At 39.4% G+C, this 20992-nt stretch overlaps 1 protein-coding gene across 1 annotated transcript in view; it reads left to right on the plus strand.

Moving 5' to 3' along the window:
• The window catches only part of SLIT2 (slit guidance ligand 2), a 320705-nt gene that overhangs the window by 270028 nt on the left and 29685 nt on the right, over positions 1-20992 (plus strand). Inside the window, exons 29-32 of the mRNA XM_038751941.1 lie at positions 4557-4681; positions 4844-4941; positions 6235-6374; positions 12030-12056. Coding sequence (XP_038607869.1) covers positions 4557-4681; positions 4844-4941; positions 6235-6374; positions 12030-12056 — 390 coding nt within the window. The remainder of the gene's footprint in view (positions 1-4556; positions 4682-4843; positions 4942-6234; positions 6375-12029; positions 12057-20992) is intronic.

The following is a 20992-nucleotide window of genomic DNA, read 5'->3' on the forward strand; positions in this document are numbered from 1 at the left end:
AAAACAAATACTTCTGCTGAGATGAATTTCTATGAATAATTAGAGAATGTAATAATGTATTTTCATTTTTGAAGGCCTATTTACACAGCTGAATTCGAGGATAATTGAAAATTCTATCCAGATTAGGAAGTCTGCAAGTGGCTGGTACATTGCCTTGCTTTGATCAATTAATCATTTTCATGCATTTTTACATTTATCCTTTGCAAGGAGTTTGGTTTTACGATGGAAGTTTTCAATTTTGGTATGCAGGAATGGGTGAATTAGTTTGTAAAGAAATAAAAAATAAATCTGATCCCTCAGCTCACTAATCTCAGATCTGGAAAAATTTGATTTCCTCACTCCTCATTTATTGTGCCTGTGTCATCCTGGTTTATAAACTGAAAATTAAAATACCATGGTAATAGTTGAATTTTATGTACCAAACCAAAGTAATAAAAACCTGATTAAAAAGTATAGTATTATTGTTCCAAAACTTTCAGATACTTGGCAATATGGATAATAATAATAATAGTAGTATTGGTAAGCATCTACTGTGTGCTGAGTTGATAAATACGGTAATCAGATGGTACACAATCTCTGTTACCAAGTGGGCCTCTCAGTCGAAGAGTTTAATTTGACATTTAGGTAGAGATTTGAAAATGCTTGGTCAAGCTAGTTAATTTTCTTTCCTTAAGGAAAAATATATAGCTTTAGTAACTCCATTTTTAGGAAAGGTAATGACAGATTTTTGCCACTGTAAGTATTATATTTTTCAAGTACTGGTATTCAAATATCTTATTTATATAGTTGACTGTCCAGCATTCTTCTGCAGTTATGGTCTTATATGCTGCATAAGATGCTGCATTAAAAAGCCTACAAAAAAAAAAGGAAATTTTTCAAATGCAGCCTTTTGGGTTGAACTTGCTTTTTCCTTTTAATGATTTTTGTAATTTGACTTTATTGTATCATGATTGAAACTCCATTGGGACCACTTAAAAATACCTTATTGTATTAATTTCTTCAAAATTCTTGTTTAAACACGACGGAATAAAGAAAATATAGCAATCATTGCAATGAAATGTCATGTTTCCAAAAGAAACCTCATTTCAGCTAATTGTCCGTTATCATAAAATGATTCTGACATACATCTTGAGTTGTCTGAAGCTTTTTGACTTCTATGCAAGGACAGCAATAAAGTATTTCATTATCTGAGTCACTTCTGGGAGATGCTTGAATGAGGACACACTCGGTTATGGTTAGAAAATTTTGGCCGAAGCTTTCGGTAATAAATCAAAATGAGGTGCTATTCTCTATGGATGGTAGTGTTGGTATCAGGTGCATAGCCAGTCATTTGTGTCCAATCAGCTTGCCTATATATAAGATTTAATGGTTTTTGAGGCTTGACAGTAGTTCCATTAAAGATTAAGAAAACCGACACAGACAGATTGCCCTAACAAAAACTTTTTGTCCTTTCTCACTTTGAGTTATTAGTCATTCCTGGAGGCCAAGCTCCCTGTCTGTCCATGTGTGATTATAATACTTATTTTTCAGGGGTTTCATGAAGCTGATTCAGATATTAAATAGGGTCAGTCAGTGCAGTCTGGTTTGCTTTATTTCCATTATAAATAGGAGCTGCCTTTCTCTGGCCACTGGATTTACTCTCGCTCTGATTCCCTCTCCACTGGTTCAATACCCTATGACGATTTTCTGAATTTTATTAATCTGAAAGTTTCAAGGACCTGGGTTCTAATTCCAGCTGTTGTGTGACCTTGAGCAAGTCACTTCACTTCTTTGTGCCTCACTTTCCTCATCTGCAAAATGTGGATTAAGACTGTGAGCCTTCTAGACTGTGAGCCCGCTGTTGGGTAGGGACCGTCTCTATATGTTCCCAACTTGTACTTCCCAAGCGCTTAGAACAGTGCTCTGCACACAGTAAGCGCTCAATAGATATGATTGAATGAATGAATGAATGAGCCCTATGCGGGCAGGGACTGTGTTCAACCTGATTAGCTTGTATCTTCCCCAGTGTTTAGAAGAGTGCATGGCATATAGTAAGTGCTCAACGAGTGCCATAAAAAAATTCAGAATTTTGAGATGGGAGAAGAAAGGGTGATTGAAGACAGACATCTGAGTAATGGGAGAGTGGAACAAGGGAGGGCTGGGGAGGAGTATTTTTGAGGGGGATAAGGTCCGGCATCTGGATAATGATAGCATTTATTAAGCACTTACTATGTGCAAAGCACTGTTCTAAGCGCTGGGGAGGTTACAAGGTGATCAGGTTGTCCCACAGGGGGCTGACAGTCTTAATCCCCATTTTACAGATGAGGGAACTGAGGCCCAGAGAAGTTAAGTGACTTGCCCAAAGTCACACAGCTGACAAGTGGCGGAGCCGGGATTCGAACCCATGACCTCTGACTCCAAAGCCCGGGCTCTTTGCACTGAGCCACACTGCTTCCCATGGACGGAGGGTGTCAGGGAGGCAGGAGAACCAGGAAAGAGAAAGACTGGATTCAGGTATTTGAGAAGGTTCCAGGTGCCAGCAATAGAGGAGAAAGAGATGCAAGTAGGAGGTAAAAATTCAGAATTGGTAATAGGGACAAGAAGCACATTGATCTGGAAAAGGGTAGTCGACAGGGTTGATTCCCCACCTTCAACCCCCTATTTAAAACCTCTCTCCTTCAAACAGCCTTTCCCAACTAGGCCTCATCTTCCCTACTCTCTCTCCTTTCTCTGTCGTCTATGCTCTCATGTACACCCTTTAAGCACTTGATAGTCATCCACCTACAGCACTTACGCACATATCTTTAATTTATTTTAATGTCTGCCTCCTATACTCTATGCTCCTTGTGGGCAGGGAAAGTGTTCACTGGCTCTTCCAAGTGCCTAGTACAGTTCTCTCTCTGCACCACAGTAAGCACTCAATAAATGTGATTGATTCCCTCCTGACAGGAACTCCCTCCCCTTCATATCCAACTGACCACCTTTCTCCCCATCTTCAATCAATCAATCATATTTATTGAGTGCTTACTGTGTGCAGAGCACTGTACTAGGTGCTTGGGAAGTACAAGTTGGCAACATATAGAGATGACCCCTACCCAACAGTGGGCTCACAGTCCTTCCTATAAGGTTATCTCTTCCACCAAGGCTTTCCTGACTAACTTCTCATCTCCCCACCCTGCTTCCCCTCTCTCTGTCACCTATGCACTCTGCACTTTGTTACTCACCTCATCTCCACAACACTTATCTACATATCCTTCTACTCTGTTACTTTCCATCTATGACTTATTTTAATGTCAGTCTCTCCCACTATGTTGTAAGCTTCTTGAACGGGGGGATCATGTCTGCCAACTCTTTAGCACTGCACTCTCCCAAGTATTATATATATATAAATATAATATATATTAATATCTGTCTACCCCTCTACACTGTAAGCTTGCTGTGGGCAGGGAATGTGTCGTTTATTGTTATTTCGCTCTCTCAAGCCCTTATTACAGTGTTCTGCACACAGTAAGCACTCAATAAATATGACTGAATCAACGAATGATTAGTACAATATTCCACACACAGAAAGTGCCCAATACAGGCCTTTACTGACAGAATAATAGGTTGTCATGTAGACATTTGATTTGCCATTCTTAGTGGCCCAGAACTGGGAGAAACCAAATGTTTGACGATCATAATTTATCATTCTTTGTGTGGCTTAGTTTTCTAAAGTTCTCACCTACCAAAACTCACAAGAATGCAACAGAAGTCTCCTCACTGTAGCGTATTCTGAAGCGGGAAAATACAGCACATCACACATTGTGTGGCATGGGTTTCTAATGACTCTCCTCTGGTGTTCTAAAACATTTCTGCAGAGCAACGCAACCCCCAGAATTTAAGCCTGTAGAGATACTGACACTTCTGGAGAGGTAGTGGGAAGAAAGAAAAAGAGAGACGGACTAAGTAGCTGGGAAGCTCACCGTGGGGGTTGCTACCCAGACACCAGAACTGAGCCAGGAAAAACACCAGGCTTCCTATGCCCCTGCCTCTTGCTCTGCAAACAACAAGGAGGCTGATGAAAAGAACTGTTCCTGAATGTTTTCCCCTATTTACTTCCTCCACCTCTTGACTGTTTTTCCCCTTCTCCCCCCATATCCCTTTTCTGCCTCCCCCCATCTCCCTTTTTCTCCTCCATTATCCCACTCCTCACCAAGAAAGGAAGCTAACCCTCCTTCCCTCGAAAACAGAAAGAGAGGACCGGAACATGTCTACCACATTATGCGTTTCTGTATTTGTAGCTTTTATATCTATTATAAAAACAGTCTTCTGGAAGGCTGGAGTCATGTCTTTCTATGTATTATTCATTGTAGCCAACACACAGTGGTGTTCTATGAATATAAAATGATGTCGGGTCTGAGGATCCTGGATTTAATGTAAAAGTTGCTTTCACAGTTTTATCTTTTAGCAGACTTAGGCAATCTCACTTCTAAATAAAGCCTCACTCCCATTTTAATTGCTTGCTTTAAAAAAAAGATAGCAATGTGGACGTTATTAATGTGGACAATCATGTCTAATGGGCCCATTGTGTTTTTCAGGTCCTGTAGATGTTAATATACTTGCTAAATGTAGTCCCTGCTTGTCGAATCCCTGTAAAAATGATGGAACCTGTAACAATGACCCTGTGGACTTCTACCGCTGTACCTGCCCCTATGGTTTCAAGGTATGTAACAGGGAGGAGAGAAGGAAAAGGGTGTAAAGCATGATGATCCATCATAATGTCTTCATTGTTCCGGCTTTCTTCCTATGCATTATTTAGCCTCTCAATTTGCAGTCTACCTTGCTTCCTGAAATGTCTGTCTGAATTTTGTGCATGTGTCTTTAGGGTCAGGATTGCGATGTTCCAATTCATGCTTGTATCGGGAACCCATGCAAAAATGGAGCCACTTGTCACTTGAAAGAAGGAGAAAAGGATGGATTCTGGTAAGGATTTTACATCAGTAACCAATTTAAGAAATCAAGCCTTCTGCATCTAAAACATTTGTTGAGGAGGAAAAGAATTTTGTCAATTTTGAATTCTGGAGATAACTGGGGAGAGAAGCTAGGGGATCTGTTGAGATATATGAAGTTGCATTGTCCTCCTCCAACTTGTCCTGGAGCAATAAAAGCTCTAGTCTCCTCAGAACTCACACTGTGGTTTAAAAACAAGAAATTTTTTTTTAAAAAAGCTAAACACATTATGATTAGTCAAGGCAGATCAGAGCAAGACAAAGTATTGGCTCCATTATGCTAATTAATAGCTGGCTAGCCCCCTGCTGAAAGTCTCACATTCAGCTGTTGTTCTGTGGATTACTTTAACAGACAGCATGTAAATGATAAAATGTAAATCCCACTGAAACAGAAAATTAATGATTCATTTCCAAACCACTATTGCAGTAGATAAACATGCTGTGAGCATTTTTAATCTGGAGTTATTTAATCACACAGCACAATTACTCCAGATGTACTTCATGAATTATGAAATAGAGTTCTTTATTAAATGACTAATAATTTCACATAAGAATGCTAATATACTGCTCAAGCTTGTTAGAAATGCCACCTTTTAAAGAAACAACTTTTATCCTCGCAATTCATTAAGAAATTATCCTTACTTTTCTATCTAGATTCAGCCAAAGATTATTTTCCATTTTATTCAGGATCAACTTAATATAATCTTTGCCAAGTGAAAGTGTCTTAATCACAGTAAGTAGTGTACAAAAGACAAACCTAATATGGTTTTGTCAAATTGAAAAAAAAAATCATGGTGGCAGTATATTTTCTTTGTGTAATCTTAGCCAACCATTCACTAATTATGGAGGTGCCTATTTTACACTATGAATGAGTTCATAGTTTCATGGAAGCAAAAGCAGGTATCAGAAAATATCTGGGTTTGTTGAAAAAGCAGCTTATATCTCTAACTTGAAAATTTTCAGAAATATTCAGAGGATGAGAGAATGTAGACATTTTCGTAAACATCTTTGAGCACTTTTTCATATTTGAAAATGGACCTTTTGTTCAAGGCATTTTTCTAAAAATGGGTATTTGAGACATTACTGGAAAGTACTTTGTGCATTTCTTTGCTCATTTATGGTTTGCAAGATGAACATTTAATTTCATGTTAATTTAACATTTAATTGGTGTATTAAATGCTCATAAGTTTCACTTTTCTCACAGTGTTTGTTGTACATTTGAGTTTTCTCACTGGAAGATTGTGACAACTTCTTTTAAAATTTTCAGGTGTACATGTGCAGATGGGTTTGAAGGTGAAAATTGTGAAGTCAATGTGGATGACTGTGAGGACAACGACTGTGAAAATAATTCCACTTGTGTAGATGGTATCAATAACTACACTTGTCTTTGCCCACCTGAATACACAGGTAAGTCTGTTAAAAACCAAAAAAAACCCAAAAAACACTTTAGGCATATATGTGTGTTCAAGGCATCAATGAAATTGTGTATATTTAGTGCATCGATCAATATGTAGTATTTAATTGAGCATCTACTGTGTGCAGAGCACTGTACTAAGCACCCAGAATAGTACATAGATTTAGACATGATCCAGCCCCTCAATGAGGTACAATCTACTGGGTGTTTTTTTAATGTGCAGTATTTTGAAAAATTAGAAACATTCAACTCAGTTCTGCTCTGATTTTGGAGGGCTGGTAAATTCATGTAAGATGGGTTTGGAGTGTGTTGAAGCTATTGTTTGTGTTTCCAGAACAGTCCTGCAGAACTCATTTTCATAATATGGGACAAACACAGTGTAAATAAAAAAAATACAATTTACCAAACTCAATGGTCTAATTATTTTTAAAGAAGCAATCAGTCAGGCTAAATGAGAAAGTTTATGCTGACCAGTTCATCTATTATGTGGAAACTTTGCCCCTCGCAAAGGAATTGATTTATCATACAGAATGACTTCCCCAGACCAATCCCACAAACACAATTTCTTCCTTAAAAGATAATAAGATGTATTTTCTGTATCAAGATGAAGTTTTAACAGAAGAGCTCACCCATTCACTCCAAGGGAGGGTCCTACAGTCCTAATGTCTTCTACAGACAAGACCACGTCTTGATGTGGAGAACTAAACCACTAAAAATCTTGAGAAAGATAGAAAGAAATTGTTTAATGCTGATCAACAGTTCAAAGCTTTCACTCCTGAGTTTCTATTTGAAGTTTGTCTACTTTTTCATGGATAGGGCAACCTGCCATAAAGTTAAGTCAAGCTGATGACCTGTCTCTATCTCATCAGTTCCCTCTGCTTCATTGAGTTTGAAGTTTGGAGGCTGTGCAGATTTTTTTTAAAGAATTTCAGCTGCATATTTAAATGTGATGCTCTTAAAATGAAATTTCAATTTGTGTGTGCTGACAGTCAATCTTATATTGCTCAAGAACTGACTCATCAATCAAGGGTATTTATTGAGTGCTTACTGTGTGCAGCGCACTGTATTAAACATGTTGGGGAGTACAGAACAACAGAGTTGGTAGACATGTTCCCTGTCTACAATGAGCTTACAGTCTTCCACATATAACAAAAGATTACAGCTCATTTTAGTGAAAAGAAATTGGAAAATAATACTGAATGGGAAGATCACCATTGTTTTGCATTTCACAAGGGTAACATTTTCTTCAGTTCAAGGTAAATTGATCAGGGCGCTTCCGTATTTCAGACAGTGAAACTGCACTATTTTGGGAGATGGAATAAGTTATCTTCAAAAAAATGCAAAGTCAATTCTATGCAACACCTTAACTTTCTGTGCCTCAGTTACCTCATCTGTAAAATGGGGATTAAGACTGTGAGCCCCCTGTGGGACAACCTAATCACCTTGTAACCTCCCCAGCACTTAGAACAGTGCTTTGTATGTAGTAAGTGCTTAATAAATGCCATTATTATTATTAGTGCGAAAATAACTGGTGCAACTTTGGGCGATACCAAAAACACTCAATCAGCATTCTCCTCTTCATAAATCTAGCTCAAGTGATGAGAAGATTTGGGGAGTTTATTTTGGCAGTCTGTTTTTCATTTCTACCTGACTTTTAAAAATTCTGTTATGACAGTGCATCGCCGAATAAAAGGCTGGCAGTAAAACAACCACAGATCCATTTCAGATTGGGGAATTGCCAAGAAATCCTTTTATCATGTCACACCATGGGGTGATCAGACTCTGAGCTTCCATATACGGATCCATAGGAGATGTGCTTTTGGTGGATAGAGCATAGAATTTGCTGCCTTGCTAATGTCCCTTGTGGGTCGCAGAGCATCTCAAGGTTCAGCCATTCTGGACTCCCCCAGTGATGTCTCTGAGCCCGTGGACGGCAAGGCAGACCGATAGAAACTGGTGTGGATCACTCAGAGTAGAAATGTCCTGGCTGGGCTTACTGCGGAGCTGGGAAAAGGGGTCTAGAGGACCCCAGAATGGGGCAGCTGACTTTCCAGGCCCTCCTAGAGGTTCGTCCCAAATTATTTCAGTTGATCAACAGTGCAAAGCTTTCACTCATGGGTTTCTATTTGAAGCTTCTCTACTTTTTCATGGATAAGGCAACCTGCCATAACATTGTCAAGCTGCTGACCTGTCTCTATCTTATCAGTACCCCCTGCTTCATTGAGTTTGAAGTTTGGAGCCTGTACACATTTTTTAAAAGACTATCTGCTCTATATTTAAATGTGACGCTCTTAAAATAAAATTTCAACCCAATCCCTAGGTTCGTCCCCAAAGAATTTCAGCTCTTTGGGGATGAACCTAGGGAAGCTTTTCAAAGGAGATAGCAAGGCTGGAGCCCATTAAACCAATCACCCCTTGGATTCCTTCCAACTCTGATCAGTTGAGGACTCATGGAGCCATCCTAAGTTAAACCCACAGCCTGGAGGAATCAGAACTGTCCTCACCCTGATGAGGAATTGATCAGGACCATCCCAAGCCCTGGCAGATGGCCAAGAGTGTGCTTGCCAACTAACCAGACAAGTTCACTTGAACCCAAAGTCCCTGGGATTTTTTCTTGTTTCATGTAAAACCTCGATTCAGTCATTCAAGTCCGAGTCTCTTTATGCCTTTGAATGTCTTCTTCATTCTGCATTTCAGATCTGGTCTCTTCAAGCAGTAGGAATACACTGCAGATAAATGTCAAAGTATTTTGCAAAGCCTCTGGTGAAATAATGGCATTAAATGCCTTTTACCATATTTTTAAAACATTCTGACTTTTTAAAAAGAGTGAATCCTCAAGTTTTCTAAATTGTCCTACACTGACATCAGCGGTGGCTTGAGAGTATTTGCTTTTGCAATATCCCCTCATCTTTGATCAACAGCATGATCATGATGTGTACATGTCTTCAAAAATTGTTGACTATTCTCCTATAAAAAAGAATAGTGAGAATTATGATAAAGGTTTTCATTAAGTCCTTACTATATGCTAAGAATTGTGCTAAACCCTGAGGTAAACACAGGAGGATCCCATCAGACACAATGCCTGTCCCATTCCACATGGGGCTTACAGTGAAAGTGGGAGAGAGGATGGATGTTTTATTCCCACTTTGCAGAAGAAGAAACTGAGGAACAGAAAAATTAAGTGACTTGCTCCAAATCAAACAGCAGGACAGTGACAGATCTGGGATTATAGCCAGGCTCTCGTGACTTCCACTCCCGTTCTCCCGTTTGAATTTTGAAATTACCCTCCTAATTTGGAGTTCTCCTCTTTGCTTCCATTCTCTAGTGGTTCTATCCTTTCATCTGTCTCCCTCCTTGACACTTTCCCCCAATGCCACAGACTTTACTGTTAGACTAAACTTGCCAAAGCTTTAGTGCTCCAAAGCCACAGATTAACAAAACCATTTCAAGGACTGGATTTTGATGAAAGAATTGGTTGTGTTAAATTGGCACGGGGCTACATAACCAGCCTGGTCCTCCTTTCCCTTTCACCTTCATTCCGCTCTCCCCCAAACATAGATCCCACATATAGGTGTGTGTTTATTTTTGCCTTCATACTAAAATCTGCGAGGGCTCTATGTCCCTACATAAAATTAGCTCATTTTATGAGATAGCAGGCTACCATCTGTTAAATCTGAAACCAATTGCACATAGATGAGCATTTAATTATAGGTAAGTATAAATTATGCCCAGGGGTTTCATATCCTGCCTCATCCAAGCCTGCAGTTTAGGAGGAATTTCTTTTTTTTTTTTTTTAATGAGGTTGTATTGTTTTAAACTTACCTTTGGAATGCTGATTAATGAGCAGGGGACCTGGGAACAGAATCTCTGTTCAGCTTGGGGAATTAAATAATGTTGCCATTGTTTAAAAATCACTCAAGTCACAAATTGCTTTTTCTTTGAACATTTTTACTCTGAATTCCAAAGCATGATGGAGAGACAATGAGTGAAGCAAGGAAAATGACATGAAGACCTTTTTAAATTCATAATGTAAAAGCCTTTCTCTTTTGTAGAAGTCTTAGTGGAAATGTAATCAATTAGATCTGGAATTCTAGAGTCAAGGAAATGGCAAAACACAGTCTTCTAGACTGTGAGCCCACTGTTGGGTAGGGACCATCTCTATATGTTGCCAACTTGTACTTCCCAAACGCTTAGTACAGTGCTCTGCACACAGTAAGTGCTCGATAAATACGATTGAATGAATGAATGAAAACCAAGTGACAGTGAAGTCAGTAAACATGGAAAGGAAGACATAGGTTGTCCAATTCAAATAGAATTTTAAGAACAAAAATGAGCCACTACTGTGAAATGGGTTTTTAATTATCATTTGTTTAAATCCCAAGTGGCCAAAGCATCACACAGAATACTATTTCAGAGTGAAAGAAAACTATTTGTTGTCCTTTCTCTCCCCAGGAATTGACAGAAAATATTTCACTAGGGTCATACTTTCTTCATGTAGTTTCTCATCCAAAAGTGTTCTGTGAGGCCGAAGATGTTAGCAATACGTAGTTGCATGCCACAAGAGACTTAAATGTTGGTTTCTATGATATCAGATTGGTCTTTGAAGTGACTGGTTCATTCAATTCTGAGTTCATGTTTGTATTTCTAACTCAATTATATTTATTGAGCACTTACTATATGCAGAGCACGGTACTAAGAGTTTGGGTACACTATAACAGAGTTGATGGACTTATTCCCTGCCCTTGTCAGAATGTGGGAAGGGGAACACGCTTTTGCAGCGTGAAATGCAAAATCATTTTTGGTATTTCAATTTTAGCTTGGTACGTGTTTTGCAATCAGGTTTCAGATCTGTTTGGAAAGACCAAGTCATCTCTTGGAAGAGATTTTTCAAAACATTTCTTAGGCTGCATTAGCTCAAAACCTGCTAAGCAAAAATGAAATTTGTATGTGTAGCTTCCCTGCAATGATTTGAGAATCGACACCTTTGTCGAACTGCTACTGTTGACTTAGGTGTTGAATTGAAAAATGTGCTTCCTCATATTTTCAAGCAGGCAGAATGCTATGTTCCGTCAAGATCATGTTTCTTAATTAACACTAGTTCTACAGTGCCTCGGTTAAATATGGTGCAGAAATTATACGATCTTTCACTGTAATAGGGCTCAACCAGAAAAGCTTAGGTAAAAGTGCTCAGACTTGAACTTTGTGATGGCCTACCCAGAGGTGAAATACCTTCTGATAGAGCTACGTGATGTCCAGCATCCTTTTAACTTTTACCTTTTCCGTACTTCACGTAGCCATCTCGTCATTCTTTTTCAAATTCACAGTACTTATACATGGCCACATCTTCATTAAGTGTTCATTCTAGAGGAGTGAAGGAACTCATTTAACCCATTATCATCAGTTGCTAGAGTCCTCCTTCCCTGTCTAGAAATGGATCTCCTCCTGCAGGTGATGACACCTGCTTCTTACATGACTTTATGTGTGTGTTTGTGTTTTTGCCCTGCTGTAGGTAAAAATTTGAAGCTTGCTTCACTTTGCTATGTCGATCTGGCATCTCTGCTGCTATAGTTGTGCATTGGCTTATTGTGCTATGCTGTTGTATTACAATGTAAAAAGTCTCTTGTCTCTTCTGTCTTTGTCGCTGCAAGCTGCTAATCTGAATGAGGTGGAAAAAGGTTAGTTGTCTTTTAAACCCTATTTTCCTTTTGGTTTTTCTCCTTCCTTTCCTTCAAAGGTCCATAAATTTCCATTGGTGTGTGTGATAAACTAAACAAGGTGATTAAAATTGATAAAGCTTGCATCTGAATTTCAAATCAGGCAATTAGATACTTGAAGTTTTGGATGTCAGACACTTCATAGCAAAATTAACAGGCTTCAATAGTGTCTGTACTATAGTTTAAGAGAAAAACACTTCTCATCTGGTAAATTACTGGAATCAATAATTGTCACAGGTTGTGCACAAGGTTTTAAATATCTAGCCTTGGTGGATGTTTGGTTTTTACTAATTTCACAATGGAGGCTGTAAAGCTAAATAAAACCGCAAATGATAAAGGTCTTTGGAGAGTCAAAAGGCAGTTTAGTGACATATCAGTCTGGGTGTTTTCATGTTTTCACCTCCTTCCTGCTATATTCTTAAACCAGGAATAAGGCAAAGTGAAACATGAATCGATTCCACCTAAAAACCTTGTAGTAACGCTCAGTTTAATCACAGGAGTGCCTGCTTAGTAGATTCTTTACACCAATCGGAAATATTTGCAAAAGCCTAACAGGATGCTAGCAACAATGTTTAGCAGCCTTTCACCCAGTGCTGTTTCAGTTGTAGTGTTCTGGTTGTTTTCTCACACATTAATGTCACTGAATTGCTTTGTGTGTTTGTGGTACAAAGTAGTGGTAACTACTTCAAGGAGTAAAGTGACTGCAGAGCCATTTAAGGGTTGACACAATGGGCAGTTGCAACTTCTTTGGACAGGTTGCCAGCTTAAATGTTAGCACCTCTTAAACCTACTGGCTGGTCTTAATTCCAAGAACATACCAGTGACCAATCAATTATATAAATATATGCTTTGTGAGATCTGCATTCTCGGTTACGTTAATGTTTACAGAGTTATAGTAATAATAATGATAGCATTTGTTAAGCGCTTACTATGTGCAAAGCACTGTTCTAAGCGCTGGGGAGGATACAAGGTGATCAGGTTGTCCCACATGGGGCTCCCAGTCTTCATCCCCATTTTACAGATGAGGGAACTGAGGCCCAGAGAAGTGAAGTGACTTGCCCAAAGTCACACAGCTGACAATTGGTGGAGCCAGGATTTGAACTCATGACCTCTGACTCCCAAGCCCGGGCTCTTTTCACTGAGCCATGCTGCTTCTCTAGTAGTTTAGGTAATGAAATTTCAAAATTTCTGGGATAAATTTTCATATCCATTCACATCCCTAAATATCAAGGGGATTCCATTGATTTTAATGATGCTGTTTTTCCCCTTTTCTGTTTCTTCTGCTTCCCTGAGCTTTAATCTTCCTTGGAGAAAAGGCAATGCCTCCTTTGAAGAAAAAGAAGGGTAAACAACTTCCTTCCTCCCATGTCCTTATTTTCCATTAAAACTATTTTCAAATTTATTCCAGTGGAGAATGACTTTCCTCTGGGCAGCTGCCTGCAAGTTGTCCAGTGAAGCTCAATGGTGTCAGTGAGTGAGGAAAGCAGCTTTGGCCATTTGGCAGCAACAACGACAGGAGAGTGATCCCATTGCCCCATACCCAACCAAAGAAGCATAGTTCTGTGGACTATCTCTACCCTAGTCAAGGACAGTCGAAGCTTGGCATTCTTACATTGTGCTGGTGAGAATAGTCTTTGCCTATCCTACTGTACCAATAGCAGGGACAATCAGGTTTGATGTTTAAAATTGATTTTTGTGGTTTTATTTTAGTGCTTACTATGTACTAAGCACTTTACTAAGTGCTGAGGTAGATAGAAGATAATCAGATTCGAGACAGTCCCTGTCCCATCCTGAGCCCATAGTCTGAGGTAGGGAGAGTGTGTAAAGAATGTTTGAATGTTTGTGGTGGCAGATGAAGAGTCTTTGCACTTTGCCTGATCTTGATGACATAGCCGATTCATCTGCTCGGCAGATAGAGATGAATATGGAGGTCCAGGGAAGGTTGAAAAGAAATTCAGCCCACGGCATTTAGCTCTTAAACCTTTATAAAAATCTTCATTCTCAGAAGAATTTTGGAGGAGATCAGACCTTAGTAATTAGAGTAGATCTTTACAGACACTGACACCCAACCGAACACAGTCAGATTTAGCCTGTTGCCCGGACTCCCTTCAGCCTTAAACCGACCTTAAAAAGTAATAATTCAATCTAGAGTTGAGTTTGTTGGACTTCAAAATGAAGGCGCCCAGTACATTCTGGGACTGCCCCAGGTAGCAGGATGAGTTTTGAAGCTCTCAGTCATGGGGAGAGGGCAGTGTGTTTTGGAGCACGTAGTTCTTTACAAGTACAGGGACCCCAATAATAACAATAATAATGGCATTTATTAAGTGCTTACTGTGTGCCAAGCACTGTTCTAAGCACTAGAAGTTCAATAATGACCTGTGCAGTCACAGCCATTGTACAGCCAAATGAGTTAATGACCCCTTTAGAAATTCAGCCCGATTGCCCTAGGCCATTGGTAAAAATTGGAGATTTGGGGTAGCCGGGTCCTAAATTTTACAAAGGCATTTTGTTTTGTTAGGTTTGGGCTCTGATCAAGTAGTGTTAGGCCTCAAAAATCTAACAGATGTGGAGAAAGAGAAGGTCCTCTAAGTGGGTTGACCATATTTTCTGGTTTAGCCTGGGTACCTTGGACATCTAGGCTGAAGCACGCTCAGTAAGAGCTCAGTCTAGTTCCTAAGACATTTTGGGACTTGTGCAGCATTCTGAAGTCCTGATTTTCATCAAACAAGTAATATAGTCAGCCTAGCAAGAGACTTAAAGGAAAAGTGAACTATGTCAGTCAGTGAAGTTTCACGACCTTGGAAAATCACTTGGTTGGACCATGAGTCTGTCATTAGGCATTTGGAATGTTGAATGTTTCGTGTGAGTTTTCTTCAACCTGCACTTTCTCAAGGGAGGATGTGGTGAAGATCTATTTGGATTATATGATGCCCACAATTTGAAATCAGTCTTAAAAGAGACAGGCTAAATCCTCATATCCACCTAGCAACAGCACTGATCTTTCAGCAAAATAGAAAGCTGGATTTTTGCTCCTTAAAGGAAACTGTGTTTTTTTCCTTTAAATATTTTTTCCATTTTACTATTTTTTATGGTACAGGTGCTTACCGTGTGAGAGGCATTGTACTAAGTACTGGAGTAGATACAAGCTATTCAGTTTGGACACCGTCCATTATCCCACTTGGGCTCATAGTCTTAATTCCCATTTTACGGATGAGGTTCCTGAGACCCAAAGAAGTTAAGTGACTTGTCCAAGGTCACACAGCAGACCAGTGGCAGAGTCAGGACTAGAACCCAGGTCCTTCTGACTCCTAGGCCTGTGTTCTTTCCATTGGGTCATGCTGCTTCTCACTTCCATTCCTCTACCATTATCTCCCTTCATACCAGCATCACTAGACAACCCAGGGCAATGAATCAAGCTTCCCTACTTTCATTCATTCATTCAGTCATATTTATTGAGCGCTTACTGCCTGCAGAGCACTGTACTAAGTGCTTGGTAGAATGTAATATCATAATAATAAACAGACACATTCCCTGCTCACAACGAGCTTATGGGGAGTGACCTGGGGCGACCTTCCTAAATCTGAACAATGTTAGTTGGAGAACATGTTGTCAACTCTTTTATTGGTCCTCATAGTCAAGTAGACTCTAACCCTGCCATGCGGTGCTGTGATCACTGCTGTGCTTAATAAAAATCTCTTTCTTAAAACTAGCTATTATGTAAACAAGTATTACAATAAAAATGTGCAATAAGTATACCTCTTGGTTCCTTAAAAGAAACCAGAGCAATCTTAAGCATTTCTAATTATACTACACCGTATTTTATTCTTCATAAATTTAAAATAACAGAATTGTAAAGATCAAAAGGAAAAAGATGCTGCATCCTTGGTCTAGTGTTTGAAATGGGAATGCTGAGACAGTAGGTCTACTGTCGCTGCTGAACCCAGCCCTGATTTTGGCTGGAAAGTTTCATTCAAGGCTAGAATGTCTGCCTTTTGCTGAAAGGACTGCACAGGTTTATGTATAGAAGAAAAAGAAAATGAAAAATAATATTTCAGTAATGATGATAATGGCATATATTTGGCACTTACTGTGTAGTAAGCCCTGGGTTAGATACGAGATTATGAGTTTGGTAAAACTCTCTATCCCACAGTCTTACTTATCCCCCATTTCACAGATGAGGAAACTGAGGCCCAGAGCAATAAAGTGACTTGTCCAAGGTCACATCGGCTGTAGTGGGACTCCAACCCAGGTCTCTGGACATCCATTTCCATGCTGTTTTCATTAGGCTGTGCCTGTCTTCTACCAGCTTTAAACCAAACAATCAGCATGTCCCCTCCTACTTTGCTGATTTCCCACTACAACACGTGGCTTAGTGGAAAGAGCATGGGCTTGGGAGTCAGAGGACATTGGTTCTAATCAATCAATCAATCAATCATATTTATTGAGCACTTACTGTGTGCAGAGCACTGTACTAAGCGCTTGGGAAGTACAAGTTGGCAACATATAGAGACGGTCCCTACCCAACAGTGGGCTCACAGTCTAGAGCCCACTCTAGAGCCCATTCCCAGCTCCACCACTTGTCTGCTGTGTGACCTTGGGCAAGTAAGTCCCTTTGCTTCTCTGTGCCTTAGTTTCCTCATCTGTAAAATGGGGATTAAGACTGTGAGCCCCACATGGGGCAACCTCATTACCTTGTAACTACCCCAGCCCTTAAAACAGTGCTTGGCACACAGCACTTAACAAATATCATAATTATCATTATTATTACTATTATTAACCCACTCCACACACTTTGTTCCTCTAACACCAACCTCTACTCACTGTACCTCTGTGAGCAGTGGGGGGGCTAAGACTGTGAGCCCCCCGTGGGACAACCTGTTCACCTTGTAACCTCCCAGCACTTAGAACAGTGCTTTGCACATAGCAAGCGCTTAATAAATGCCATTATTATTATTACCTCAGTCTCATCTGTCTTACTGCCGCTCCCTAGCCTATGTCCTCCCTCTGGTCTGGAACTCTCTCCCATTTCATGTACGATAGACCAGTACTCTCCCCACCTTCGAATCCTTTTTAAATTCCCATCTCCTCCCAGAGGCCTTCCCTGAATAAACCCTCATTTCCCCCAGTATCCAAACTGCTTTCATCTACGCTCTTGGATCTGTGTCCTTGAAGCACTTGATATTAACCCAACTCTCAGTCGCATGGCACTTATGTGCATATCAGTAATATAGTTATTTTAATGCCTGTCTTCCTCTCTAGACTGTGAACTCCTTGCAGGCAGGGAATTTGTCTACCAACTCTGTCATATTATACTCTACCAAATGCTTAGTTCAGTGCTTTGCACACAGCACTGTACCATTGACTGATTGAAATATTTAATAAGAATTCCCAGACATGCTTAATTGTATTTATTGAGTGCTTACTGCGTGCAGATGTGGAATTGTGTGTTCTTTCAATTTGTAACACTTGCAGTAAAGGAAAATAAACAGATTAGTAAAACTTAAAACCTGGATCCAAAATTAACCACATTTAAAATTGTAATGTAAGCATTTAACAGCTCTCTAAACTAACAAGAAAATACCTTTAGCTGAATATTACCAATATATTAGCAATACAATTTTTCTCCTGCAAAAAGAAGAGAGTTGCAACAAAAGGAAAACAGTTAAAGTGAAATTAGGAATAGAGTTATTTCCAATTTTTGAACAGATTTTTTTCTTGCAAATAAGGTGCTAAAGTTTAAATTAATATAACGTGCAAGGGATTATGGTTACTGAGAGTTTCAATTACCCTGCATTTAATTAACTTGCTTTATTTTCTAGTTCTGCTAAGGGAAAATTCCTATCTTTGTACTGTAACTAATGTACATTCCATAATGACTGCAAATGGGTTGTGACTATTAGAGCATTTGGGGAATTTCACTAACCAGTTTTCATTTCTCCTAACCTCTAAATCACAGACTAAGTGCACTGAACCATTCAAAAGGCCAAATTGTAGATAACTGAGGGTGGGTGGTTGCCACAGAATAATGGAAGTCATTCCGATTGTTTTAGATGTGCCAGTTATCTTCACAATCTCTAACCATGAGGCTTTAACTTGTCGAATATCTTTAGTTCAAAGATACGCCTCGTGATAGATTTTGAGAAGTACTCATCAGTCTCCTTTTTAGAACCTTCTCTCGTGAATTTTAGTTCATTGTCTGAGACCATATTGAGAGCTAGGCCTTTAATAGACAAACATTGTGGTGCTAACATTTTTGCTCCATATCATGGTTGGAGTTGAGTGTGAGAACGCATTTATGCTATTTCTAAAGTGGTGAGAAAGGGGGGAAAGAAGTAACTTTATAGATGGGTCAGGAAAATACAGGAGCCTTGCTTACAGCACTATCCTGATAGAGCTATTGAAAAAAATAGTAACGAGGATGACGATGACATAGACAAACTAAAGAATATATATATACATATATATATATGTATATATATATATATATATATATGTATATATATATATATATGATTGTTTATGTTACCACAGTTGAATGCTAAGCTTTGGAGATCACATTTATCTGCTAGATATGTATTCCTTCCTGAGGCTAGATTGTAAATGCAACTGTATGATGTTGTGTGTTTTTAGGACAAGTCATGAAGTGCTGAAGTACATGCGGTGTTGTTTCCCTTTTAAAAAAATGTAAAATGAAAGAGATTTCACACTAATTCTGTTTTAATTGTGGTTCAGGTTGATTTCCCTGGAAAACTTTCCATACTAGGTAGTTTCCTCAGGGAATTTTTAAAAAGATATGATCTATCTGAGCATGAACAATAGAAGGTCCACTTGTCACACATGTTATTAGACAAATCTGCATACAGAAAATGGAAGTACTTGTCATGCTCAGCATCCGTATCAACTTTGCCTCTTTGAGTAAGGATCACTTGTCCATTATCTTCTGTATTTCAGTAATCATTGCTTCATAATGAATGGGCCAGCCTGATGCACTCACTGAATATCTTTCTTCCAAATATAGCCCAAAATAGTGTTTATTCCCTCTTATTCCTGCTTTCTGAACCTCTAGGAGAGCAGGCTATAATCTGATAATAAACTGCTTATGTTCACCAGAACACAAATCAAAGAGCTATTATCTAGAGCCATTTAGTACATGGTTTCTGGTGCCTGGAAAGAGAGCAGGTTGTTCCCAGGAATGAGTTTACTTCCTTGGGAAAGAAGGATCGATAAGAAACAATCCTGAAAACAATACATTTTTGAAGGAAAATAGGTTGGACACTAGATTCTTTCCATTTATAATTTTCTTGGGACTGATGATGTGAACTTGGAATTGAATTGGCAGTTAATACTGGGTGAGGAATAGCTCAGTCCAATAGTGATGAGAAAATAAGAGTAAGGAGGTTCATTCTGGAATGAGTCAAACACTCATTTGGAGAACTGTCCACTTGTTTCCCAGTAACATTTTTGCAATCCTTCCTTCATCCCCAAACTCCTACCAACCTTTACTTACAGAATTCAGCAGAACATGCCTTCCACTCTGGTAATTTTTTTAATGGTATTTTTTAAGCACTTGCTATGTGCCAGGAACTTTACTAAGCACAGGGGTGGATGCAAGTTCATTCATTCATTCAATCGTATTTATTCATTCAATCATATTTATTGAGTGCTTACTGTGTACAGAGCACTGTACTAGGCACTGTGCACTTACTGTGTGCAGAGCACTGTACTAAGCACTTGGGAAGTACAAGTCGGCAACATATAGAGATGGTCCCTACCCAACAACGGGCTCACAGTCTAGAAGGGGGAGACAATCAGGGAGTTAATCAGGTTGGACACAGTCCCTTTCCCACAAGGAACTCCCAGTCTTAATCCCCATTTTCCAGATGAGGTAAATGAGGCACAGAGTAGTAAAGTGACTTGCCTAAGGTCACACAGCAGACAAGTAACAGAACTGGGATTAGAACCCAGATCCTTCTGATTCCCAGGCCTGTGTTCTATCAAATAGATCATGCTGCTTCTCCACATTTGAAAGAGACTTTTGTTTATTCACCCACTTGTAAGTGTTTCAACAACTGGCAAATCTGGTTCTCTCTCTAGGATTTCCAGATATCCAGGTGCTTTTTGTTTTGCTTTTATCTTTCTGTTTCCCATCCTTCCATCTTCAGCTGTTTCCCTGGGAACTAAGTCTATGAACTCCATCCTCATTGGACACCAGTGACTTCCTTCTGGGCAAATGCAGTGATCTCTTTTTAGGAACCACTTGGAAACGCTTCCTGTCTTGGCTTTGGGAATATTTTCTGGCTTCTCAGATCTCTCTCTTGGTTCCTTCTCTCTGCTTTGCTGATTCTTCCTCCTCATTGTAACCAATATGTGAGTGTCATCCAAGTCTCAGTACTCAGCCCTCTTTCCTCCTCCTTCCATCTAGAGGATCTCAGGGGAGCAGTTGGCTTCAATTAACACCTTTGTGGATGACTCTCAGAGCTAAGCTATTATTAATTCTGCACTGACTCCTCACTTCTCTCCTGTCCTGAATTTCTTCCTGTGCCCTGGACATATCCATCTGGAGATTATGTTGCTGCCTAAAGTTGTAATGTATACAGTACTAAACTCCTGCAATTGCCTCACCACTTGTTACATCCACTTTTCTAATTGATCCTACCCAGATTACTAGGAAACAAAATAATAATTGTGGTATTTATTAAACATTTACTACCAATAATAATAATGGTATTTGTTAAGAGCTTACTACGTGCCAGGCACTGTACTAAGCGCTGGGTGGATACAAACCAATCAAGTTGGACACAGTCCCTGTCCCACGTGGGGATCACTGTCTCAATCACCATTTTACAGATGAGGTAAATGAGGCACAGAGAAGTGCTGTACTTCCCAAGCGCTTAGTT

The sequence above is a fragment of the Tachyglossus aculeatus genome, chromosome 10, assembly GCF_015852505.1.
Source record: "Tachyglossus aculeatus isolate mTacAcu1 chromosome 10, mTacAcu1.pri, whole genome shotgun sequence".
In the NCBI taxonomy this organism is placed as follows: Eukaryota; Metazoa; Chordata; class Mammalia; order Monotremata; family Tachyglossidae; genus Tachyglossus; species Tachyglossus aculeatus.